Source organism: Salvelinus namaycush, chromosome 5 (genome assembly GCF_016432855.1).
Source record: "Salvelinus namaycush isolate Seneca chromosome 5, SaNama_1.0, whole genome shotgun sequence".
Classification (NCBI taxonomy): domain Eukaryota; kingdom Metazoa; phylum Chordata; class Actinopteri; order Salmoniformes; family Salmonidae; genus Salvelinus; species Salvelinus namaycush.
The window spans coordinates 26,955,744-26,982,545 of record NC_052311.1 but is presented as its reverse complement, the minus strand read 5'-3'; the positions used below and the strand labels follow the sequence as shown (position 1 = coordinate 26,982,545).

At 44.0% G+C, this 26,802-nt stretch overlaps 2 protein-coding genes across 3 annotated transcripts in view; one reads left to right on the top strand and one right to left on the bottom strand.

Moving 5' to 3' along the window:
• dlg3 (discs, large homolog 3 (Drosophila)) overlaps nucleotides 1–7,797 on the top strand; it is a 31,935-nt gene extending 24,138 nt beyond the window's left edge. For both annotated transcript variants that reach the window (XM_038993863.1, XM_038993865.1), the window contains exons 3-12: nucleotides 354–530; nucleotides 630–705; nucleotides 1,420–1,519; nucleotides 3,092–3,133; nucleotides 3,469–3,519; nucleotides 3,642–3,743; nucleotides 3,868–4,040; nucleotides 4,176–4,285; nucleotides 4,401–4,492; nucleotides 4,629–7,797. In XM_038993863.1, the coding sequence (XP_038849791.1) occupies nucleotides 354–530; nucleotides 630–705; nucleotides 1,420–1,519; nucleotides 3,092–3,133; nucleotides 3,469–3,519; nucleotides 3,642–3,743; nucleotides 3,868–4,040; nucleotides 4,176–4,285; nucleotides 4,401–4,492; nucleotides 4,629–4,735 (1,030 nt within the window). In that variant the 3' untranslated portion in view covers nucleotides 4,736–7,797. The remainder of the gene's footprint in view (nucleotides 1–353; nucleotides 531–629; nucleotides 706–1,419; nucleotides 1,520–3,091; nucleotides 3,134–3,468; nucleotides 3,520–3,641; nucleotides 3,744–3,867; nucleotides 4,041–4,175; nucleotides 4,286–4,400; nucleotides 4,493–4,628) is intronic.
• A 360-nt stretch (nucleotides 7,798–8,157) lies between these two features.
• Nucleotides 8,158–26,508, bottom strand: tex11 (testis expressed 11). The gene is made up of 27 exons (XM_038992541.1): nucleotides 26,315–26,508; nucleotides 25,808–25,900; nucleotides 21,827–21,887; nucleotides 21,410–21,529; nucleotides 21,139–21,219; nucleotides 20,945–21,030; nucleotides 20,734–20,791; nucleotides 20,494–20,589; nucleotides 20,326–20,344; nucleotides 20,111–20,189; nucleotides 19,761–19,912; nucleotides 18,720–19,373; nucleotides 18,547–18,632; nucleotides 16,587–16,724; nucleotides 16,326–16,428; nucleotides 16,106–16,230; nucleotides 15,653–15,738; nucleotides 13,699–13,752; nucleotides 12,798–12,916; nucleotides 12,566–12,636; nucleotides 10,365–10,478; nucleotides 10,025–10,097; nucleotides 9,758–9,907; nucleotides 9,520–9,628; nucleotides 9,191–9,308; nucleotides 8,423–8,590; nucleotides 8,158–8,229 (listed from the first exon to the last, which is right to left on the bottom strand). The coding sequence occupies exons 1-27, from the start codon at nucleotides 26,506–26,508 to the stop codon at nucleotides 8,158–8,160; spliced, it is 3,279 nt and encodes a 1,092-aa protein (XP_038848469.1).
• Between the last annotated feature and the right edge of the window lie 294 nt (nucleotides 26,509–26,802).

Here is a 26,802-nt window from a genome sequence, read left to right as displayed (position 1 = left end):
GGTAGTCTGAATACTTCAGACCGGGCAGCCAGTAGGGAGAACACACTGGTAGTAGCAACGCCACACTGGACCATGTCGTGTCCTGCAGGTCCAGGTCAGATTGTTGCCAGGTTAGTGGCAGTAGTGGAACCTGTAGAGCTGTCGGTTCCCTGTCTGACAGACTCATAGCAGAAGTAATGGAAACTGGCAACGAAGAAGCCAATGTGTTTTGCAATGACATTGTCAAATTTCATCATGTGACGTAGTGGGTTTTAAACTTCAGAACCTGTTACTAGTATGGTGCAGTAATACTGTATATGCTGTTGAGTGATTGACACAAACACCCCTCACCCTCTCTGTCTTTCTGTGTGTAGAGCCCTTTTTGACTATGACCGGGCCAGAGACAGCTGTCTACCCAGCCAGGGCTTGAGCTTCTCCTATGGGGACATCCTGCATGTCATCAACGCCTCCGATGACGAGTGGTGGCAGGCGCGTCTGGTCACGCCCCACGGAGAGAGCGAGCAGATCGGGGTCATTCCAAGCAAGAAGAGGTAACCTCATCACCCCATTTTACCACCCAAAATGTGCTGCTGTTGTGTGACTCTCAAAGTGCCTCAGTAAGAGATTTGAAACGGGTCTTTTCTACGCAGGGTGGAGAAGAAGGAGCGAGCGAGGTTAAAAACAGTCAAGTTCCACGCCAGGACGGGCATGATTGATTCCAACAGGGTGAGTCTGGAGGGCTGTGCTCTCTGGTTCTCCTGCCTGGCAGTGGGCACCCAGGGAGCTGACCCACTTCCCCCTCCCTGAGGCAGGCAGTGTGGGAACAGGAGCGTGTAGCAGGGACCTAGCTGCTCATTAGAACTAGTTGAGAAACCTAAAGACTCGCATACATTACATTACAGACAATCCCACCTCCCTTTAAAGACAAGGGGCTACCAAACTGACTCGATGCTTAGTAATGGGACCTGTCGCTATCCTATCTAAGTGCAATTAGTGTTTTTAATGTGATCTGAAGTCTTAGTATACATCAGGCAATGTAAGAAACCCCTGGTTCACCAATGTAGGCTCTCACTGGTGAATGTATTAATTGGTTGTCTTGTTTTCACACGATTTTCATGTAATATTGTGACACCTGTATGGTCCTGTAATGATATGCTCGCTCATTAGAAGGGCAATTTCCGCTCGTATATACCGTTTCTAGGATCAAAATGGAAATGATCTTCCCTTTGCATAAGTGTTCCATTCATTTTACCCTGGTTATCTGCCTTCATTTATGTTCATTCTTTCATTTAGATTTTTTTCTTTCTTTTTAGATTTGTCTGTTTTTATTTCGTTTTGCATGTGTGTTTGGTGTCCTCATTGAACAACAACGTTCTGTTCTGTTTTTTGTTTCATCCCCCCATCGCCCCCCCTCCCCTCATCACGCACATCTCCAAGCAGCCAGTCAAAGTAAAGCGCAAAAAAAGCTTCAACCTCTCACGCAAGTTCCAGTTTTACAAGAGCAAGGAGAATATTGTGCAGGAGTTGGTGGAGTCTGAACGTGAGTACCCAAAGTGTGTGATATGAGGGAGTTTTACTTTTCGCGCTTTCCTTTCATGCTTCATCCTTCCCGCAGCTTAATCTCTCCACTCACCTCTGGGACCAGACCGTGGCTGTCTGTCTGTGGGCAGTGCTGTCTTTTCCCGCTCACTGTCATTCACTCACAGCCAGAGAGGACCCACACAGACCCAGGCCTGGGGTTCAGGTGTCGGCCTCTCTGGTGTCTGTTCGTCTGTCTGTCCACTGGTGGAGAGTCCAGGTGTGTGCTGCTGGCTGCCAGGGCAGGTGTGTGCTGGAGGCTGCCAGGGCTGGTGTGTGGCTGGCTGCACTAACACAGTAACTGTGTACTGCTGCTAGAGGCCCTGTTAGACCCCCACTATTCATTGCTGCCCAGTCAATCCTGATCCTCAGTTACTGACCCAGAGAACTAGAATTTCATTAACTGGACGGCAGCACTAAAAAACACTAACGGGTCAAAACCTCATTCTTAATGGGATTGGCTGTGTGTAATTTCAAGGCCTTGGCTTTCACTGGGAGTAGAGTGGGGCTCAGGGTTTAGGGAGCACAGTGCCTCGTGTTGGTCCCCCCCATCTTGGCCTGCCTTACTGCCTCCAGGCGCGCAGCCAGCACACTGCTCCTCCCTTTCTCTTTCGCTCTCTCTCGGCCTGTCTCAGCTCTCACTAACCTCTTCTTCCTGTCTGCCTCTTCTGTTTGTTTCTGCTCTCACCTGTCGGGACACTCAGGACTTCCCAGGGTTAAGCGATGACTTTTATGGATCAAAGAGTTTGAGTAAGTGTGTGGTTGGACCGTCACGCTGCAGCTGCTGTCCCCTGAGCTCCGAGCTAAACGCCTGTTCAATGCAGACCCGGCTAGCAATGGCTGCGACAAACACACACACTCTTGTTTACTGATACACACACACACTTACAAACACACTGCCCTAGGGTAAGAGAGCAAGTGTTACACCTTGTCTGACTTCCTTCTTCCCTGTAGGGATTTTACTATAAAAGTTTAGTAGGTCATTGTCAGAGTGATTACTTGGAGAAACCAAGTATCTCCCTCCCTACACTGACTGGACAGGGTTTGCTTTTCCTATTCTGCTTTTCCATGTTAACAAGCTGAGCTGACTGCCCAGTGCCCATGTATGTTTGTTAACAGGCCCACCGCCACCGTTTTCTTTGGCTTGTCCCTGACACTGTATCTGGCGTCACAGATACAGAGCCCTCGATAGGAAACACTGGCAAGGGACCGGAGGGTCACTTGGGACTTTGTGAAAGGAAACACTTAATTTCCTATTGCTGCATACCTCCAACCACTTCCCCGTGTAGAAAGTGCTGTCGCTCAGAACAAGACTTTTCTTTTCATTTTTTCCCCCCTCTTTCTGTCCGTTTTCCTTTTCATCGGGTTATATGCAGTGGGACAACAGGGGACTTGTTTTTCCTTCTTGATGCTCGGCAACTGGTGGTGAACATTTTTCCCTCACCAAAATGAAAACCAATTTATTTTGATGTGGCTTTACTGCTACTGCCCAGCTTTGAGCTTTCCCAAAATAAACATGTTCCTCTCCTTGCAGAATGCCTGACGTCAAACACGAGCGACAGTGAAAGCAGCTCAAGTAAGCAACCTTATTTTCCTTCTACTTTTTTTTGCAGCTTTTATTTCGGACATAATCCAACTAAATGAAAAGCATGCGGCACGTCATTACACCTGTATCCAGAGCTGTGTTTTATTTTAGTCCTCGGTGCTGTAGTGAGCTGGCATTTGACTGCGATGGTATCAGGCACTTAGTAGCAAAACCGTCTCTTTCGTCTGCTGTTATGGAAAATGTGACTAGGAAAAGAGTACTTTAAACATTCCATTACTATCAACCACATCTAGTAATCCATTGTCATGGGATTATAATAAAGATTTATTTTTACTCAAACTGTTGTCTTCCTTTCTGCTATTCAGAGGGTCAGGAAGACACAATTCTCTCATACGAGCCAGTGATTCGACAGGAGAGTAAGTATACAATATACTAGATGTTCTCCTCCATTTAGGATGGGGTTTGAGACCATTAATGCTTATCTTATCCCAGTGTTTGCAGACGTGTTTTGACCTGCGCCCTCTCTTCTCGTTTGCAGTTCATTACACAAGGCCTGTGATCATCTTGGGCCCAATGAAAGACCGAGTAAACGATGACCTGATCTCAGAGTTCCCTCACAAGTTTGGCTCCTGCGTTCCTCGTGAGTAGACCACTCGACAACATGCACCACGTCATCACAGCCACTTATAGAAACACTGGTGGAAAATATATCCTGTGTTTTAGTGACATCTCCCTAACAGTCATTTGAATCTCGATCTGTACAGACACGACACGTCCGCGACGGGAGAACGAGATGGACGGCCAGGACTACCATTTTGTGGGCTCACGGGAGCAGATGGAGAAGGACATTCAGGATAATAAGTTCATTGAGGCGGGCCAGTTCAACGAGAACCTCTATGGGACCAGCATCTTGTCTGTCAGAGCAGTGGCTGAGAGGGTAGGGAGCACAACACATCATAAATGTGCAGTATACACAAGTTTCATTTCTGATTGATTGTTAAGGGATGTAGAGCCTGAGAAAATGTGGTATTTTGATACTTAAGTGCTCTTTCTCTCCTTCCTCTTCATGAAGGGAAAACACTGTATCCTAGATGTGTCTGGGAACGCAATAAAGCGACTGCAACAAGCACAACTTTATTCGATCGCAATTTTCATCAAACCAAAATCCATTGAAACTCTTATGTAAGTGTGTCTGTTCTTGGATCTAATGAACTGTTAAAAGCATTTCTCTTTACTGTAACTCTATACAACAATCACCTCCTGTACTGCACACTAACCAACCATGTCTGTGTTGCAGGGAGATGAATAAGAGACAGACATTTGAGCAATCCAATAAAATCTTTGATAAGGCAATTAAACTGGAACAAGAGTTTGGAGAATTTTTCACAGGTAAGTCCACTAGTTTATTTTTTAGGTTAATTGCAGATTATACATATTTTAGATATGCTTGAAGCGTATTGTAGGGCAAGTAGGAATCTTAATGCATTGATGCACTCATGATATCCACTTCTCTGTCCGTCTCCAGCCATTGTACAGGGTGACTCTCTAGAGGAAATTTACAACAAAATCAAGATGATCATCGAGGAACAGTCGGGCCCCTACATCTGGATACCTTCCTCAGAGAAGCTCTGAGCTCCCAGCTATACCCCTCTGTGTCAGTGCAGCCCCCCACACCCCTCCTGACACCCCGCCCATCCCCCAAATAGCTCCTCCCTCCCCCTTTTTTGCCGATATGTTTCATATCAAGTTTTAGTGTCATCATTATGTTAATCTGAAATGAAAAGAAGTCTTATCACCATTACTGTGACTGTGCACACCCCTGCATGAGTTTCTCAGAAAATCCATTTAAGACTGGAAATGCCATTCTGAATGAATTTGTCATTTTAAAACAAAAAAAGGGAAAAGGAGAAATAATCCTTCTTTTGTGAAATGGGACTGACAGTTGAAGATCAGAATGTTTTACAGACAATGCCGAGGTGAGGAGGAGTTTTGGATTCAGGGGAAGTTGCAGGGGAATGGAGACTTAATCACACAAGTTGGATCACTTTGTAAATGTTCATCAAATCACATTTTAAAAAAAGACACAAGAGAAGCAAAGACCACTTAGGAGGGGGTTTTTCTACAAGGACTGAATAATATCAAGCCCAGCTGATGGTACTGTTGGAGGAGTTCTCTCTTGTTTATAATTACTGAAGAAATTGGTGGAGAAGCCTACAGACTGGTGATCTATCACAAACCAGCTTGCTATTTGATCAGCTGCCAGTTGTTGGTGCTGCTGCAGCTGATCAAGACCTCTTGGGAGGCAGAACAAATGAAAGAAATGAGTTATGAATCTACATTTATATAATGAAATCACAAGGTAAATGAACAAATCCTACTGAGATTTTACTACATATTACAAATGACACATTTTACATTTCACTAGAATTGTCTACTTGGAGGGCTGTTAGATTTCATTCCTTTGTTTTTTTTCGTGGGATTTTTTGCTTGTGGTTTTTAGCTGCTCTGTGTAAAGGGTGGGGGTAGAGAAGTGTAACGGGGCTCTCTGCAAAACACCAAACTGCCTTACATCAAATACAAATTGTTATATTACTACCTGTACTTTGTGGGAAGCTACAAATAATTGACAAGGAAAACAAACAGGAAATGTATTTTATTTTCTGAGTTGTCCTCCTGACTTCCAGGAGGTCTAACTTGTGAGTGCAATAGACTGAATGCATATCTCACCTCTGGATTCCTATCTTCCCCCTGTATTTTTATCCTTTTCCTGTTGTAATTTAAGAATTTATTGGATTCCAATTTGGGCAGCCATAGCTCCCTCACCCATGTTGAGCAGCAGACCACCCTATTACACTCTCTGCCTTCCAAGATGATTATTTTTGATTGAATGGTCACATGGTACTGTCCTGTATATGCCACCCTGAAGGTGGCCTTAAAACGGGTAGAAGACAAATTGTATTGGATGTCCTAACAATTAAAGAGTCAATATAACTGGTTTTTGGATTGTCCTCCCATCTAAAATAACACTTGAGGGGTTTGATTAAAACCTATATGCTCTGTATCTATAAAGTTTTTCAATCTTTTTTTGAATTTGTTCTGGGCATGTGTTGAGCCACTGTGTTATGAACCCAATGGTATATCTGGGGCGAGCTCAGTCAGCTCAAGAATCTAACGCACCGATATAATTTCCCCTGCGACTGAAACACCATGTTTTAAAGGACAAATTTAAGAGTTCACAGATGTTAAATGTGAATGAAAGAGTAACTGACTGAATGGTCTGAGAGATTTGAAAGGCATTTGCATTGAACTCTTTAATAGACATAATACATCAGCTTATCTTATGTGGTGAATCTTCGTGAAGACCACTTCTGTGGTAAACCCTTGCCTGAGTTGGCTTTATGGATTCAACAGGATTGAAATTACCTGCTAAATCTTCCTTTGCAGATCTTGGCACTGTGTTTATTTGTTCATGTGAGGGGACGTGTCTGACTTGTTGAAGAATACTGTGGCCCCCTACCCTGTGAACATTTAATTTTCCACCATTTTTGGAAGAGGGGAAGGGTTTTCCTCAGATGCCTGAGAGCCAGACCATCTTCTGTATGCCCTTGCCCTCTGCCCCCCCCCCCCCCCAGGAAGTGGTCACCTTGCCCTCTGGGTCCCCCCCCCGAACACCTGTACATGCAGGCATTTTCTGAACAGGTGTGCCTACCTGCCAGGCACCACTGCTAAACCAGCTGTCATTACCTGTGTCAAAACCAGAGTTCAGGGAATAACCGAAGGGAACAGAGCCATTTATAAACTGCTTACAGACTGTTTCAAAGGGTGTGGTAGCTGTCAAATGTAAATATGCCCCCAGCAGATCCCCCTCACCTGTGCTTCATGCATGTGTGAAATAAACTGGGACAAAACATTTTTATAGATCACAAATGACAGGTAAGTAAACTGAGATATTCCGAGATATAATTTCCAATTTTTCCATAAATGTGACGTAATGTTGGTATTTCTCTGTAGACAAATCTTCAGCTGCCTATTGGAACACTTTTTAGTCAATTGGGAATTTAATTCCCTCAAGTAGGGCCTGTCTACATGTTATTTCTTGTGGAAAATGGTGTATAGATTCAAAGAATGAAGACAAGATGCAGGCAGCAACCTACAATATATTCTAGAAACCAGGAGGAGCATTGATGAATATCTGATTTAGACCTGGTCCTCTGTTTTTAGTTGAAACACAGCTGACTGTTAAACATGTGTCTGGTATTTATACCCCTCGGTCAGCCATCATGTCAATAAAGCCCAAATAACTAGATTTTTTCATCCTTTCCATTGAACTTGCGGTATAACAAGATTGAACCTAAATGCCCGTGTGTGTATAATTGATGAGGGTCTTTGTTCCAGTGAAAGACACAATGATGTAAGCTTTTCTGGGGGGGGTTGTTGGGTTCTGGTTTGTCCTTTTGGGTGATGAGTTGTTTGACAGCACACCTGTGCAGTAAGTGCTTGCGAATTCTTTGATTGTACAGTAGTTTCCTTCCTGTCACACTGCAGGTGTTTGAGCCTATCAGGATGCTGGGCCAAATGGTCTTCCCTGTCCTAGTCATGAGGGAGCACAGTCCTGCAACTTTTTTTGTTTGGGGTTTTAGGTTTGGACTGGACAAGAGTTTATTTGTTTGAAAATAAAATATGTGACTCAGTTATATGATTTCGATGTGTTTTATTCTCACCAAATCAAGTCCACTGGTATTGGTAGTTGTTTAAATAAGACCATGTAAAATTCATATGAATGTAATATCAGGGAGGGATAAAATTATTTATATTAATGTAGAGAAGTACCAAAACATGAACTACAAAATCTAGAAATGGTTATCTAAACTCTCCATAGGGAAATATTAGGGGAGGGCAGGATGCAACTGACATCCTGGAGGAGCTGACTAAACTGAAGACCAGTCATACAGGAACCAGTGAGACTTCATACAGTAAACCACCATCCCAGCTACCACATGGATGATATCAGGCACCTGACATTAAAAGTGCTCCGCAGAGCTCAACCAGCAAGATCATTCCTCCATGATAAGGTTCTTCTTGGCTTTGTCTAGTCTGTCTAGGACCTCACTGTACAGACCTGACATCTGTGTACAGACAAACAATACGGGATATTAGCAATCTAATTAAGAAACAAATGGCTAGGTCTATATTTCTTTCCAGTAACAGGTATAGTCAAACTTTTCTAATTTAAGACAAGGCTGTCATTTGACTCTGGATGACTCAGCCCTGTCACGCTCCATTGCGGCTCCCTCCCTCCCCACAGTCAGTCAGTAGTACCTGTGTCTGGTAGCTCTCCTGCAGGGAGCCCAGGTGGCGGAGGAAGCTCATGCCCAGGCCACACCACCTCTCAGCCTCGGGGTACTGGGCCAGGCTGTACAGCAGGATGCCTGTGTTCCAGGCTCGGGTCAGCAGCCACAGGATCTCCATCTCAGGGAAGTCCTCAGGCTGGAGGGGAGGCACAGAGGAGACAACGAACACATTCAAGCTGCTGCCGTCCACCTGGCTAGGAGCACCCGTGATAACTCACCTGACCTCAGAGTCCAGGTATGCCTATGAATGTGGCTTTCAGTGTCTATAGTCAGTCTGGGAATGACACTGGGAGTGTCAGAAAATACGGGATTTTATACAAGACCACGCTCACTTACTTGTGAGGAAGATTAAAATGTATGAGACTTTGATGTATATTCATTTAAGGCACTTGTCCATCCATTGTTTTAATGTATCGATTACAAGGTTGTGTAATGGAAAATCTGCACGGCAGTGCTTCAATTTGCAACTCTGCATATGACAATGTGCCTGTGCACATAAAGCTTGGTAATACTTCAATACTCTGATGCGTCTTTTCACCACTTTAACAGCAGAGCGATGGCTTGTACAGCACATTACCATTCACATTGGCAGGAAAGGGATGGTGAATGGAAGCATCTGCTAATTGAAGTGCTGCTGAAAGCCCATTGATAAAAACTAACAGGAGATGCTTTCAGTGCAGCGGCGGAGGGACGAGGGGGGTTAAGATTGCTGCCGAGATTGCTGCCGACTCACTGCGGCTGTGATGATGGACAGGGCCTCTTCATAGTAGCCCCATACCTCCTCCAGCACACGGGCCTCCACATCCGACACGCCGCTGGGTAGCGACAGCTGGATCAGGCTGTGGACACACTGGCTGAGAGGGAGCATTGAGATAGAGAGGGAGTTAGACATCACACACAGCAACCTACGCACGGACACATTGGAGTTCTGTCACAGCAAATATCTGACTGGATCATATACCAGTCTCTGAAAGACCCGTTCAGTGGACCAATGGTAAATTGTGAGGCTTTTTTTGTTGTTTTTTGTTATTTTGTGATGGGATGAGCAATGAGATGGGCACACACCTGCAGCGGGCCAGGTCTGCTTGTGGTTGTTTCCTGTGCAGAGACAGAGCGATCCTCAAGGCCTTCTTACACAGCAGAGGGAAGTGGGCAGGAGGCTCCATGGCCAAGGCTAAGGACAGAAGAAACACACTCATCACAATACTCAATACAAAACTGTGTGGCCGAGCAAAAAACACTGGATGAGGAGGACAAGTCCTGTAAGGAGAGGGTCAACTACACTACGGTGTTTACTCTTCACCTGCCATGGTCTCCAACACCTTGATCTCAACATTATCCAGCTCCAGCACTGACTCCAGCACTGTCTCCACCTTGGGGTCATTGAGCTTGGCACGAGCCTCAAACTCATACAGCAGCAGCAACATGTTGGTTGGGTCCTTGGAGTTGTCCCCTGGGCGTGAGTGTCAGATGATGTCAGATTATTCTCCTCACAAAACGTAATCCAACATCATGGCAGAATTGAGCAGAGCACAGTATGGAATGGAAGAGGAGGGATAATTAGGTCCACCTGATGCTTTAAGAGTCTTCCAGACCTCCCAGCAGATCTGAATGTGCTCCAGGGCTTGTGTCAGCTGCTCCGTCTAAACATGAAGACAGTGACATTCAGTCATTCAGTATTCATCATCGCCACCTAGTGGCCGCTACCCATAACGGCAAGATTAAAAATAACTACCTACGCCAGCACTGATAACACGGTTAGTCACCTATCCTCTCCGCTGGTCTTGGTAAATTTGGAGAAATTTTGGAGAAAGAGCAAAATATAGAAGACAAGCAGAGAAAAAGAGAGAGAGACAGGGGAAAGAGAGAGAGAGAGGGGGGGGGGGGGGGGGGGGGGGGGTGGTACACACCTGGTCAGAGTGTGGAGACTTCCTGCAGAGCTCCAGAGAGGCAGCAGCAGCCATCAGCAGGCACGTCTTCTGGCCCATCAACACGGCCCGGTCCGGGGGGCAGAACTGGGACAGCTAGGGTTACCACACACACACACACACATATATATATTAAGAGAACCATAAAGATGATTAATCGGAATGGCCAATTAATTAGGGCCGATTTCAAGTTTTCATAACAATCGGAAATCGGTATTTTTGGACACCAATTTGGCCGTTTTTTAATTTATTTTTACACCTTTATTTAACTAGGCAAGTCAGTTAAGAACACATTCTTATTTTCAGTGACGGCCTAGGAACGGTGGGTTAACTGCCTTGTTCAGGGGCAGAACGACAGATTTTTACCTTGTCAGCTCAGGGATTCAATCTTGCAACCTTACGGTTAACTAGTGCAACGCTCTAACCACCTGCCTTACATTGCACTCCACGAGGAGCCTGCCTGTTACGCGAATGCAGTAAGAAGCCAAGGTAAGTTGCTAGCTAGCATTAAACTTATCTTATAAAAAACAATCAATCAATCATAATCACTAGTTAACTACACATGGTTGATGATATTACTAGTTTATCTAGCGTGTCCTGCGTTGCATATAATCGAAGCGGTGCGCATTCGCGAAAAAGGACTGTCGTTGCTCCAACGTGTACCTAACCATAAACATCAATGCCTTTCTTAAAATCAATACACAAGTATATATTTTTAAACCTGCATATTTAGTTAATATTGCCTGCTAACATTAATTTATTTTAACTAGGGAAATTGTGTCACTTCTCTTGCAACAGAGTCAGGGTATATGCAGCAGTTTGGGCCGCCTGGCTCGTTGCGAACTGTGTGAAGACTATTTCTTCCTAACAAAGACAGCCAACTTCGCCAAACGGGGGATTATTTAACAAAAGCACATTTGCGAAAAAAGCACAATCGTTGCACGACTGTACCTAACCATAAACATCAATGCCTTTCTTAAAATCAATACACAGAAGTATATATTTTTTAAACCTGAATATTTAGCTAAAATAAATCCAGGTTAGCAGGCAATATTAACCAGGTGAAATTGTGTCACTTTTCTTGCACGCAGAGTCAGGGTATATGCAACAGTTTGGGCCACCTGGCTCGTTGCGAACTAATTTGCCAGAATTTTACGTAATTATGACATAACATTGAAGGTTGTGCAATGTAACAGGAATATTTAGACTTATGGATGCCACCCGTTAGATAAAATACGGAACGGTTCCGTATTTCACTGAAAGAATAAACGTTTTCGAAATGATAGTTTCCGGATTCGACCATATTAATGGCCAAAGGCTCGTATTTCTGTGTGTTATTATGTTATAATTAAGTCTATGATTTGATATTTGATAGAGCAGTCTGACTGAGTGATGGTAGGCAGCAGCAGGCTCGTACGCATTCATTCAAACAGCACTTTCGTGCATTTTACCAGCAGCTCTTCGCAATGCTTCAAGCATTGAGCTGTTTATGACTTCAAGCCTATCAACTCCCGAGATTAGGCTGGTGTAACCAATGTGAAATGGCTAGCTAGTTAGCGGGGTGCGCGCTAATAGCGTTTCAATCGGTGACGTCACTCGCTCTGAGACTTGGAGTAGTTGTTCCCCTTGCAGAACCACCAGCTTTCATATGTTCTCATGTTCTGAGCAAGGAACTTAAACGTTAGCTTTCTTACATGGCACATATTGCACTTTTACTTTCTTCTCCAACACTTTGTTTTTGCATTATTTAAACCAAATTGAACAAGTTTCATTATTTATTTGAGGCTAAATTGATTTTATTGATGTATTATATAAAGTTAAAATAAGTGTTCATTCAGTATTGTTTTAATTGTCATTATTACAAATACATTTCAAAAATCGGCTGATTAATCGGTATCGGCTTTTTTTGGTCCTCCAAAAATCGGTATCGGTATCGGCGTTGAAAAATCATAATCGGTCGACCTCTAACACAGAGAGAACGCATTAAACGGAGGGTGCCTGCATGACGGTCTGTGTGTTTTAGGGGTGTAAGGGTATAACGACTGACAAAGTTGTTTTATGTGGAAGCTGCAGGGCTCCACGTTTCTTTATCTTTGGCAACACTAATTCCCTGTGGGTTGTATTGATCTACACCTGCACAGATACAGATCAATTCTCCCGGTGATGCTAATAAGAGGACTTGCCTGGTAAGAGAACAGAAAGAAATCCCTCATCCTGTCAGGGCTGCTCTCACACTGCAGCGCAGAGTTCCAAGCTAAGACACATGTGGGCACACAGAAATAAAATTAGACAATATGCACAGTGCACTATGCTGCTTACACAGTGCTACTGTAATTCGTAAAATAGCAAGATGATCCAGATAATTGTACAAGAGCGAGATAAATAACAGTATATCTCCAGATAGTATGTAAGTACCAATCTTCCTGAACCAGTTGGCGTCCTCTGTGCGCTGCTCTACAGCCATGCTAGGCCCTGGGCTGAGCTGTGACACTTTCTGCAGTGCTGTGGTGGTGACAGTAAACAACAAACACTGGCTGGGTGAAAACCAAGCAGCAGCGCACAGCAGAGAAAAATAGAATCGACACTAAAGCTGAGGATTTTTTTAAGCAGAGGTGGCAGAGGTAGTGGGGGCCTCTTCCTGGGGGGGGTCCAGGGGCATGTTGAACGACTGCAAGAAGGTCACTTCTGGTGACTTTTTTAAAGGACATTCTACTCCCAAAATTATGAAAATTAAATTACGTTCTCTTCCTTTGGAACTCATCTGTAAATCGAGGACAGTTTAATTTTATCTCGATCTCAATGACATCACCAGCCAATTCTACATAAGAATTTTGGGGGGGAGACGGGGGATGATTTAGCAGCGCCGGTGCGCATAGGGGAAACACTGCTAATGCATTACCTCAGAGTACTCATATATTGCGGGGAGAAAGATGTTGCTGTAAGTGTGATTGTTGTACATTGTACTCACCCATTTTTAGATATGACAGCAGAACATCCAGATTTGCATGTCTATATATAGAGGAAATGTTAACAAGCAGAAACAGTAAATCAACCACAACTGAAACGCTGTAGAAATGGGCAGCAGGTATTCTAATGGTTAAGAGCGTTGGGCCAGTAACTAAAAGGTCGCTTGTTCGAATCCCCAAGCCGGATAGGTGAAAAAAGTATATTGATGTGCCCTTGAGCAAGGCACTTAACCCTAATTTCTCCTGTAAGTCGCTCTGGATAAGAGCGTTGGCTAAATTACTAAAATGAAATGGAGCATTTAAACACTATTGTATGATGATCATGTTTCACGATATCTCATCAAACTCACCGTATCTCCCCACTGGCCTTTTCTATTGTTGAGAGCACTAGTCGAACCAAACACCTGTAATAGACAAAGACCATGAAGACTCGGGACCTAGTTCCTTCCACCTACTAACACTGTACTGAGAGGCACACATTTCACAGGAGAAATTAAAAGATATAGGTCAGTAGATCACGGAGACACAGTTAAACCTCACTGAAAGCTTAAACAGCACCATGTTTCACTGCGTCATGCATTCTAACACATTTATGGTGGAAGCTGGTGATGCGACACAAATTGTCATAATCAACTGTCATTGTATGTTATGTCATGTTTATGATAAGGTCATCTTGCAAAAGTATTTATTCTCCTTGGCGTTTTTACTATTTTGTTGCATTTCAACCTGTAATTTAAATTGATTTTTATTTGGATTTAATGTAATGGACATACACAAAACAGTCCAAATTGGTGAAGTGAAATGAAAAACATAACTTGCTTAAAAAAATATATATAAAAAAAATACGGAAAAGTGGTGCGTGCATATGTATTCCCCCCCTTTGCTAAGAAGCCCCTAAATAAGATCTGGTGCAACCAATTACCTTCAGAAGTCACATAATTAGTTAAATAAAGTCCACCTGTGTGCAATCTAAGTGTCTCATGAGTTGTCACATGATCTCAGTATATATACACACCTGTTCTGAAAGGAGCTCTCCAAACAGATCAGGGACAAAGTTGTGGAGAAGTACAAATCAGGGTTGGGTTATAAAAAAAATATCAGAAACTTTGAACATCCCACGGAGCACAATTAAATACATTATTAAAAAATGGAAAGAATATGGCACCACAACATACCTGCCAAGACAAGGCCTCCCACCAAAACTCACGGCCCAGCTAGGAGGGCATTAATCAGAGAGGCAACAAAGAGACCAAAGATAACCCTGAAGGAGCTGCAAAGCTCCACAGCGGAGATTAAAGTATCTGTCCATAGGACCACTTTTGCCATACATTCCACAGAGCTGGTCTTTACGGAAGAGTGGCTAGAAAAAAGCCTTTGCTTAAAGAAAAAAATAAGCAAACACATTTGGTGTATGCCAAAAGGAATGTGGGAAACTCCCCAAACATATGGAAGAAGGTACTCTGGTCAGATGAGACTAAAATTTAGTTTTTGGCCATCAAGGAAAACGCTATGTCTGGCGCAAACCCAATCACCTCTCGTCACCCCGAGAACACCATCCCCACAGTGAAGCACAGTGGTGGCAGCATCATGCTGTGGGGATGTTTTTCATCAGCAGGGACTGGGAAACTGGTCAGAATTGAAGGAATGATGGATGGCGCTAAATACAGGGAAATGCTTGAGGGAAACTTGTTTCAGTCTTCCAAAGATTTGAGACTGGGACGGAGGTTCACCTTCCAGCAGGACAATGACCCTAAGCATACTGCTAAATCAACACTTGAGCGGTTTAAGGGGAAACATTTAAATGTCTTGCCTAGTCAAAGCCCAGACCTCAATTAAAGATTGCTGTATACCAGCGGAACCCATCCAATTTGAAGGAGCTGCAGCAGTTTTCCTTGATGAATGGGCAAATATTCCAGTGGCTAGATGTGCCAAGCTTATAGAAACAAACCCCAAGAGACTTGCAGCTGTAATTGCTGCAAAAGGTGGCTCTATAAAGTATTGACTTTGGGGGGGTGAATAGTAAGCACGTTCAAGTTCTGTTTTTTTGCCTTATTTCTTGTATGTTTCACAAAAACATTTTTTTGCATCTTCAAAGTGGTAGGCATGTTGTGTAAATCAAATGATGCAAACCTCCTAAAAATACATTTTAATTCCAGGTTGTAAGGCAACAAAATAGGAAAAATGCCAAGGGGGTGAATACTTTCGCAAGCCACTGTATGTCTTACAGATGGACCATTCACATAGTGTTCCTGATCTCGCTGGACAAGAGTTCACTGATGTTGTTTGTGTACGTTAGTAACTGACCTGAGAGCAGTGAGAACCTGAGCTTCATCTTTTGAGTGTTCACACAAACTCTCCAGAGCCTTCATGGCTGTGTCTTGTTGCTCATTCTGGAAGGAAAGGAAACAAAGGACGACAATGAGGATGATGGGTCTTTTCTCCTTCAACAATTCAAGAGCTTTGGACTATCTGCAAAAAGATGATTCTGAGATAATTGGCTTTAAAGTTCCAAACCCTCAATGGTTTGAATGATGTCAGCAACTTTGATATTTTATTCTTTAAAACATGAATGGGTGTATTTACTATATAGCTAGAGAACACTGAAAAGTACAAGGCTATGTCAATAACTACATGTTGCCAAAAATGCGGAACCTTTTAGTCCCAAGCTCTCGAATTGTCATCATCCTCATTATCATCCCCATAATCAGCAACAGTATGACCATCCATCCTAGAGGTAGGTCAGTAATGGGGACCCACCTCCAGAGCGATCTGAGCAGCAAGACTGAGGAGGTTGGAGGCAGCATTCTCAGCAACTAGCAGTCTGTCCTCACTGGTCACAGGACCTTGGGCCAGAGCCCCGATGGCCTTCACTGCCTCTGCAGCTGACAGAAACAGGGCTTCAGACTGAGAGGCACAGAAGGCCTGAATACATGTAGTCCATCCAAAAACTCACCACACTCATGTAATATGCTGTTACCTTTCTCCACATTGTTCTCCAGGACAGCAATCTTGTAAACACTGAACTGAGTGAAGATGCTGTTTGGATCACATCTCTCTGCCTCCTTTATTGCTTCTTTGGCCTGACACACACATACACATACACACACACACACACACACACACACACACACACACACACACACACACACACAGGAATACACAAAGTACACACAAAGATTACTATACAGTAATAATTACAACATGCTGTGTGAAGTCTGTTGTCACACTATTGAGTCACCTTGTCCAGCTGCTGCAGTTGCAGTAAGCAGGAGGCTCTGTTCCTCTGAAGCTTGGCCAGGTTGGGCTCCATCTGGCCAGCCTTGTAGAAACTCAAGGAGTAGTTATACCACTGCAGAGCCTCTGAGAAGTTCTTAGTCTGGAACAGGAAAATGACTCACATCCCAACACATACAGACTTCCCTATGACAGAGCAATGTACTTATTTTCAGCAGACACTCTAGACCCAAACTGTTACAGACCTATATCTATTCTACCCTGCCTTTCTAAGGTCTTCGAAAGCCAAGTTAACAAACAGATCACCGACCATTTCGAATCCCACCGTACCTTCTCCGCTATGCAATCTGGTTTCCGAACTGGTCATGGGTGCACCTCAGCCACGCTCAAGGTCCTAAACGATATCATAACCGCCATCGATAAAAGGCAATACTGTGCAGCCGTATTCATCAACCTGGCCAAGGCTTTCGACTCTCTCAATCACCACATTCTTATCGGCAGACTCAACAGCCTTGGTTTCTCAAACGACTGCCTCGCCTGGTTCACCAACTTCTTCTCAGACAGAGTTCAGTGTGTCAAATCGGAGGGCCTGTTGTCCGGACCTCTGGAAGTCTCTATGGGGTTACCACAGGGTTCAATTCTCGGGCCGACTCTTTTCTCTGTATACATCAATGATGTCGCTCTTGCTGCTGGTGATTCTCTGATCCACCTCTACGCAGACGACACCATTCTGTATACTTCTGGCCCTTCTTTGGACACTGTGTTAACTAACCTCCAGACGAGCTTCAATGCCAAACAACTCTCCTTCCTTGGCCTCCAACTGCTCTTAAATGCAAGTAAAACTAAATGCATGCTCTTCAACCGATCGCTGCCCGCACCTGCCCGCCCGTCCAGCATCACTACTCTGGACGGTTCTGACTTAGAATTTGTGGAGAATTACAAATACCTAGGTGTCTGGTTAGACTGTAAACTCTCCTTCCAGACTCACATTAAGCATCTCCCATCCAAAATCAAATCTTGATTAGGCTTCCTATTTCGTAACAAAGCATCCTTCACTCATGCTGCCAAACATACCCTCGTAAAACTGACTATCCTACCAATCCTTGACTTCGGCGATGTCATTTATAAAATAGCCTCCAACACTCTACTCAGCAAATTGGATGCAGTCTATCAGAGTGCCATCCGTTTTGTCACCAAAGCCCCATATACTACCCACCACTGCGACCTGTATGCTCTCGTTGGCTGGCCTTCGCTTCATATTCGTCGCCAAACCCACTGGCTCCAGGTCATCTATAAGTCTTTGCTAGGTAAAGCGCCGCCTTATTTCAGCTCACTGGTCACCATAGCAGCACCCACCCGTAGCACGTGCTCCAGCAGGTACAGTATATTTCACTGGTCACCCCCAAAACCTATTCCTCCTTTGGCCGCCTTTCCTTCCAGTTCTCTGCTGCCAATGACTGGAATTGCCAAAATCACTGAAGCTGGAGACTCATATCTCCCTCAGTAACTTTAAGCATCAGCTGTCAGAGCAGCTCACAGATCACTGCATCTGTGCATAGCCCATCTGTAAATAGCCCATCCAACTACCTCATCCACATATTGTTATTTATTTATTTATTGCTCCTTTGCACCCCAGTATCTTTACTTGCACATTCATCTTCTGCACATCTATCACTCCAGTGTTTAATTGCTAAATTGTAATTACTTCGCCACTATGGCCTATTTATTGCCTTACCTCCCTTATCTTACCTCATTTGCACACACTGTATATCGATTTTTTTCCCCTATTGTGTTATTGACTGTACTTTTGTTTATTCCATGTCTAACTCTGTGTTGTTGTTTGTGTCGCACTGCTTTGCTTTATCTTGGCCAGGTCGCAGTTGTAAATGTGAACTTGTTCTCAACTGGCCTACCTGGTTAAATATAGGTTAAATAAAATTTAAAAAATAAAAGTTCTACTGTACCTCAAAGTTCTTGGAGGCTTTGTCCCACAGCAGGAGATGTAAACAGGTGAGAGTCTGAGGAGACAGCTGTTTACCAGTGTAGTGGCCTGAAAGAGGAAATATCAGCAATCTTACAACTGCATTTTCATTTTACTGCATCAACACCACCACCATCATCACCACCACCGTAGTACCTGTGATGATGTCCACCACCACCACCGTAGTACCTGTGATGATGTCCACCACCACCACCGTAGTACCTGTGATGATGTCCACCACCACCATAGTACCTGTGATGATGTCCACCACCACTGCCACCGTAGTACCTGTGATGATGTCCACCACCACCATAGTACCTGTGATGATGTCCACCACCACCACTGTAGTATCTGTGATGATGTCCACCACCACCACTGTAGTACCTGTGATGATGTCCACCACCACCACTGTAGTACCTGTGATGATGTCCACCACCACCATAGTACCTGTGATGATGTCCACCACCACCACTGTAGTACCTGTGATGATGTCCACCACCACCACCACCGTAGTACCTGTGATGATGTCCACCACCACCACCGTAGTACCTGTGATGATGTCCACCACCACCACCGTAGTACCTGTGATGATGTCCACCACCACCACCGTAGTACCTGTGATGATGTCCACCACCACCACCGTAGTACCTGTGATGATGTCCACCACCACCACCGTAGTACCTGTGATGATGTTCACCACCACCATAGTACCTGTGATGATGTCCACCACCACCGCCACCGTAGTACCTGTGATGATGTCCACCACCACCATAGTACCTGTGATGATGTCCACCACCACCACTGTAGTACCTGTGATGATGTCCACCACCACCACCATAGTACCTGTGATGATGTCCACCACCACCACTGTAATACCTGTGATGATGTCCACCACCACCACCACCGTAGTACCTGTGATGATGTCCACCACCACCACCAACACCATAGTACCTGTGATGATGTCCACCACCACCACTGTAGTACCTGTGATGATGTCCACCACCACCACCACCACCGTAGTACCTGTGATGATGTCCACCACCACCACCATAGTACCTGTGATGATGTCCACCACCACCACCACCGTAGTACCTGTGATGATGTCCACCACCACCACCATAGTACCTGTGATGATGTCCACCACCACCACTGTAGTAACTGTGATGATGTCCACCACCACCACCACCACTGTAGTACCTGTGATGATGTCCTCTATTTTCTGTTTCCCGAGAAGCTCCTTGCCTCTCTGCAGCAGCAGCTCAATGTGCAGGACCAGGGCACTGCCCAGTTCAGGGGACGACTCAAAGTGCTGGCACACCCTCTTCAGGTAGTCAAAGGCCAATGTCTCTCTGGGAACACATATCAACAGAACACATGGCGCATATCAATGCAATATATCAATACAATGTTGTATTTCAATGGAAACATGAAAATATTAACATTTTAAAATATTTACATTATTACTTTATCTAAAAACGTCTGGAATGAATACAATGGCACAAGTGGATATCTGATTTGCAATTTGTTAAGATGATCAGTGTGTCTACCTGTCTTCAGCCATGAGTAGTTTCACTGTGCTTAGACACACTTCCAGAGGAACCTCTGACTCCAGCAGCTCTGTCACTCCTGAATGGAGACAGCAAGATGAAATGGTAATGCATTATACAGTACTGTAAACGGAGGACTTGGGAGTCCTTAAAACTCCCACTCAAGCCATTCAAAAAAGCAGAAAGAGAGAGAAACAGGGTAATGTCCTACTCACCAGCTCTTATGTGGTCATCCTGAGCCCCACATTTCAGTAGAATTCTAAACTTCAGGTAGAGCCCAGAGGGATGCACACTTTCCTGTCAAATTGCTGAGTTTTAATTGAAAACCAAATAATCTTGCTTAATATTAGAAAGTATCAACAAGAGTGATGGGGGGGGGTTACCTTATTGGCTAAATTCACAGCATTGAGTGCCTTCTCCTGAAACTGCTGACAGTCCCACTTTAGATAGACAGTGGCAAGGAGCCTCAGGACCTTGGCCTAAATAAGAACGTTCAGCAATTTACTCTACTGTAATTAAAAAGTAATCAAAACATTGGAGCCTTTGGCGTTTCTAATAACCAGGAAGTACTAGTGAAAAAACTGAAGAGACTATGGTATGTATAAACTGCACTACTCCCTTACTTGCACTTCAGCGCCAGGGGAGTATTTTATATTCATCTTCCCTATGTCATAACTCTGGCTGGAAAAGACAACAGTGTAAATATTCATATACTGCACTTTATCATACACCGTAATTAAAATAAGTAACATATTTCAGATGTTGAGCTTCTGTAATGCTTCCTTTATGTCAGTAATATAGTATCTTTTGTCAAGCTAAATCAATGCTATTTACCTCAACCAGAATGAACTCTCCTCATACTTTTTCATATTGTAGGAATCCACTCCGAAGTTATAGCACATGAGAGAGAGATAGCCTGTCTTTGGGGGGGAAAGTAGCTGAATATACCTGCCCAAGATCGGGAGAGTTAAAAACACTAGTGCTTTATCAAAGTAATATGAGAGTTTAGTTTCCTTTTTGTATCCTACCTCTTTGGGGAGCCGCAGTAGCATGTCTTTACAGCGCTGCATGCAGGCCACAGCCTCTTGGTGATTCTCTTGAGCAAGTGCCTGCATCGGAATAAAAACTATCATAAGCTACCAGTACATCAGTGAGGTAAAGCTATATGTGAACAAAAAACTATTTTCTTCTTCATTCTGCAGATGTGTGAAAATGTCACTTTCAGTTGCCAAATTTCACAAGTACAAATTAGCCTAACATTGTTGTATGTGTTAGATGGTGAATCCATCTCTAGCTCACCGACTCAGCTTGGTAAGACAGAACTCGAAGCAGGTCCTTCTCCACATCTCCTTTCGATGTGTTGATGTCTGCCCCTCCATGGCCTCGGGATGTTAGTCGGCTGTACAGTGTCTCCAAGCTCTGGACAAATAATATTATGAACATTTGAATTCAGTGTTATGACAGAAGTTCTAAAAGTTTATCAACTGTCTTATATACTGTACAGTCATAGGGCATAGTTTAACATATTGAAGCTTACTTTGACAGCAAGGCTCAGGAAGTTATCAGCTAGCTGGGGATTTTTACAGTCTAGCCAGGTTCTTCCTGTCTTGCTGGCCATCTGTAAAGAAAATGTAAATTTTCTTAATCAATTAATTACAGTAACACAGAGGTAGGCCTTACAGTGCAGTGGTTTATTTCATGAGCCATTTCACTGACCAGGATCTGTTTGCGCACAGCGCCCTCTGCTGGATTCTCAGGCTCACAGGAGTACAGCAGCCTGCATGCAACATGACGCACTGACACCACAGCCAGGCCGGGAGGAATGCATCACAGGAGAAAGTCAGTAATGATGACAATGGCATAAATCAGGTATTTCACAGCAAAAAGTATTAGGCTACCTTTTGCTTTCTGGTGCTCATTTATGGCTGTTCCCACACGTTTGGTGACTGCCCAGTTCCACAGCTGAATGGCACTTTCTTCAAGCTAGAGAATATGTTAATTTGAAATGGCAATTAGCTATTTTTATATAGACTAAATTATGTATTGACTAAAACACATGCACCTTTCAATGGTTTCATTCGAGAAGAAAAATACTGCTCTACGTTTGGCTGCCAACCTGAGGATCCAGTGGTGTTACTCTTGGGAAGTCTTCACAAAAGAGCTTCTCAATAACCTCATCTGTATTAGCCAGTTGTTTCTGCAGCAGGCGCTCTGTGAGACCTTTAATAAAACATAACTATATTTAATCTCAAAAACCACCATGAAAAAAAATACATACAGGTGCCTGTTGAGTGACGTGACAGGTTGGCATTGCGTTCTTGGCACCAGTGGTCGCCACACACCATCGACGTCTCATATAATGCCAATACATTTCAAGGAAACTTTTGCGAATTTCAAATGAGGTATGTAACCAATATACCGGTAATTTAGCAATATATTTAAACTTTGCTACATTTTCTGAAGCGTAAACTAAAGCACACTGGAAGGTTAGTCAGCTGGCTAGCTAGCTAGCTAGCTAACGTTAAGATATACGTTAGCAGTTAACATTTTATGTCAGAAAAAGTTGCTATAAACTCACATTTCACATTTGAAACAAACATATCCATGTTTCAAGTGAAGGAAAGTGTAACACTTTAAATACACACAAACAATGTAACTAAGCTCGCCAGCTAGCGCTCCATACGGATGCTGATGCTGATAAGTGATTGACAGCTGTGATCTTGGCGTCGCGCGAGCCACTCTCGTGAAGTGACGTCGAAGGGAACGGCTCTTGTTATCCGCGAGCCCTTAGGATGTCCACAGCTGACACCACCCCATTGAAGTTGAAATTCAAATGGTTAAGGTTAGGTATGGGTCAAATAAAATTGAAATTAAATGTTATTTGTCACATGCGGCGTATACAACAAGTGTAGACTTTTACCGTAAAATGCTTACTTACGAGCCCTTTCCCAACAATGCAGTTAAAACGTAAGAAAATTAGCAAATAGATACAAATTTAATTGTAACAATAAAAAACACAATACAATAATAATGAGGCTATATAATGAGTACCGGTACTGAGTCAGTGTACTGGGTTAGGAGGTAGTTTTTTTTAAGGTAATATGTACAAATTGGTTTAGTTAGGTGATTGATTGAAGTACTATGTACACTATGTAGGTTGAGGTAGGTTATGGTTAAGGGTAGTGTTTAGGGTAGGGACGCCCCAATGTTTCTGAATCCGTGCAGGAGTAGCAGCAATGAGACAAGACTGTAACTACCAATTGGATACCATGAAATTGGGGAGAACATTTAAAATAAACTTGATTGGACATGATTTGGAAAGGCACACAACTGTCTATAAAAGGTCCCACAGTTGACCCCACAGTGCATGTCACAGCAAAAACCAAGCCATGAGGTCGAAGGAATTGTCCGTAGCGCTCCGAGACAGGATTGTGTCGAGGCACAGATCTGGGGAAGAGTACCAAAAAATATCTGCTGAATTGAAGGTCCCCAAGAGCACAGTGCTATTTCCATCATTCTTAAATGGAAGAAGTTTGGAACCACCGAGACTCTTCCTAGAGCTGGCCGACCGTTCAAAATTAGCAATCGGAAGAGAAGGGCCTTGGTCAGGGAGGTGACCAAGAACCTGATGGTCACTGACAGAGATCTATAGTTCTTCTGTGGAGATGGGAGATCCTTCCAGAAGGACAACCATCTGTGCAGCTCCCCACCAATCAGGCCTTTATGGTAGAGTGGCCAGATGGAAGCCACTCCTTAGTAAAAGGCACATGACAGCCCGCTTGGAGCCAAAATGCACATAAAGAGTCTCAGACCATGAGAAATAAGATTCTCTGGTCTGATGAAACCAAGATTGAACTCTTTGGCCTGAATGCCAAGTGTCACATCTGGAGGAAACCTGGCACCCTCCCTACGCATGGTGGTGGCAGCATCATACTGTGGGGATGTTTTTCACCGGCAGGGACTTGGAGACTAGTCAAGGCAAAGGTAAATGGAGCAAAGTACAGAGAGATCCTTGATGAAAACCTGCTCCAGAGCGCTCAGGACCTGACTGGGTCGAAGGTTCACCATCCAACAGGACAACGACCCTAAGCATACAGCCAAGGCGACGCAGGAGTGGCTTCGGGACAAGTCTCTGAATGTCCTTGAGTGGCCCAGCCAGAGCCTTAAACCCTATCTAACATCTCTGGAGAGACCTGAAAATAGCTGTGCAGCAACGCTCCCCATCCAACCTGACAGAGTTTGAGAGGATCTACACAGAAGAAATCCCCAAATACAGGTGTGCCAAGCTTGTAACGTCATACCCAAGAAGACAAAGTACTGAGTAAAGGGTCTGAATACTTATGTAAATGTGATATCTCCGTTTTTTTTTAATATAAATTAGCAAACATTTCTAAAAACCAGTTTTTGCTTGGTCATTATGGGGTATTGTGTGTAGATTGATGAGGGAAAAAATCTATTTAATCAATTTAAGAATAAGGCTGTAACATAACAAAATGTGGACAAAGTCAAAAGGTCTGAATACTTTCCGAAGGCACATACACAGTGAATATTGTAAACAACAGTATATAAACAGAATATGGGGTAACCAGCGTTCAATGACTCTGTATACATAGGGCATTAGTCCCAAGGTGCAGGGCTGAGTACTGGGCAGGTAGCTGGCTAGTGATGGCTGATTAACAGTCTGATGGCCTTGGCCCAGTTTTTCAAAAGTTATCTATCTGGATTAAGCCTATCGGATTTGGATTTTGCCTATTGGATAGGATTAAATGCATAGATATAGAATTAATTGAATGGGAGTCCCCATTCAAGTCAATGATTCATCCGTTCTTTTCATTCTATTTCTATGCATTTAATCCTATCCAATAGGCAAAATCCAAATCAATAATTTTTGTAAAACTGGGCCCTGGTGATAGCTGTTTCTCAGTCTATCGGTCCTGGCTCTGATGCACCTGTACTGTCTCTGTCTGCCAGATGGTAGCAGAGTGAACAGTCAGCGGCTTGGGTGGCTGAGGTCCTTAATGCTTTTCTTGGCCTTTCTTTGACACTAAGTGCTGTTAATGTCCTGGAGGGCAGGCAACCAGGGGCAGATGAATGCAGGGGCTTACCGGAGCTGAAGCCCCTGGGCCCAGGCCCGTAGGGGTCCCAAGAGGAACCCCCCACCCAAAAAATGGTTTTAAAAAATATACTGTGTATACAGTATATATTATATATGTAGTATATATTTTGTATTTGTTTTACTGCAACTGCCAACCACAGGAGGACTCAGGAGCCCACTCTCATTGAGTGTAGACAGCCTGCTGCTGCCTGCTGCCTGCTGCCACTCTGCTTATCATCAGATGGGGAGAGGAGGTAGGGGCCCACCTGGGTAACTGGAAGGCCCTGCCTTAAATAGGTAACTGATTAAAAAAAAAAAATTAAATGTAAACTGCATAATAAGCAAATGTGACTACTAGTCAATTATGTGAGTCAGGGCTGGGACCCAAGAGGCAACAAATATTAAAATAGATATTGCATTTTTTTTTTTACATTGTTTAAAAAAATAATAACAACCACAGTAGCCTTCTCTCACTGTTCAAAATACACCAGAGTATATCATTTGTCCACAGAGGATCAATAGTGTATAAAAAATTACTGTGGATTATGATTTCTTAATCCGGCACTGCAGGCAGCGTTTCCCCGGTGATGCATTGGGCTGACCGCTCCACCCTCATGAGAGCCATGCAGTTGAGGGCGATGCAGTTTCCATACCAGGTGGTGATGTAACCCAGCAAAATGCTCTTAATGGCGCATCTGTAGAAGTTTGTGAGGGTCTTAGGGGCCTTGCCACATTTTTTCAGCTGCCTGAGGTTGAAGAGACACTGTTGTGCCTTCTTCACCACTGTGTTGTTGTGGTGGAACCATTTCTGGTCCTCAGTGATGTGCACGCCAAGGAGCTTTTGACCCTATCCACTGAAACCCTGTCAATGTGGATGGGGGTGTGCTCCCTCTTCTGTCTCTTGGCACTCCTTGTTTTTTTTACATTGAGGGAGAGCTTATTTTCCTGGCACTACTCTACCAGGGCACTAACCTCCTCCCGGTAGGCTGTCTCATTGTTCTTTGTAATCAGGCCTACCACTGTCGTGTTGTCAGCAAACTTGATGATAGAATTGGAGTCATACGTAGCCATGGGTGACCAGGGAGTACAGGACGGGGCCGAGCACACACCCCTGTGGGGCCCCCGTGTTGCGGATCAGCTTGGTGGAGATGTTGTTGCTTACCCTCATCACCTGGGGTCGGCCCCTTAGGAAGTCTAGGACCCAGTTGCACAGGGATGAGTTCAGACACAGGGCCCTGAGCTTAGTGACAAGCTTGGATGGCACTATGGTATTGAAAGCAGAGCTGCAGTCGTTGAACAGCATTCTCACATAGGTATCCCTCTTGTCCAGGTGGGATAGGGCAGTGTGCAGTGCAAAATGGTGATTGCGTCATCCGTGGATCTGTTGGGGCAGTACGCACATTTTTGTGGGTCTAGGGTGTCGGGCAAGGGGGAGGTTTGAGGTTTTATTTATTCGCACCAAAGAAAATAAGTGAAAGACAAAACAGTACAGATTTTTTTTTTAACTGGTAAAAACGGTGTGCAGGTGAAGTTGGAAGCCCAAAAGGGCTTATATGAAAACCACACCACAAATATAAGTATATAAAAAAAAGTTTGT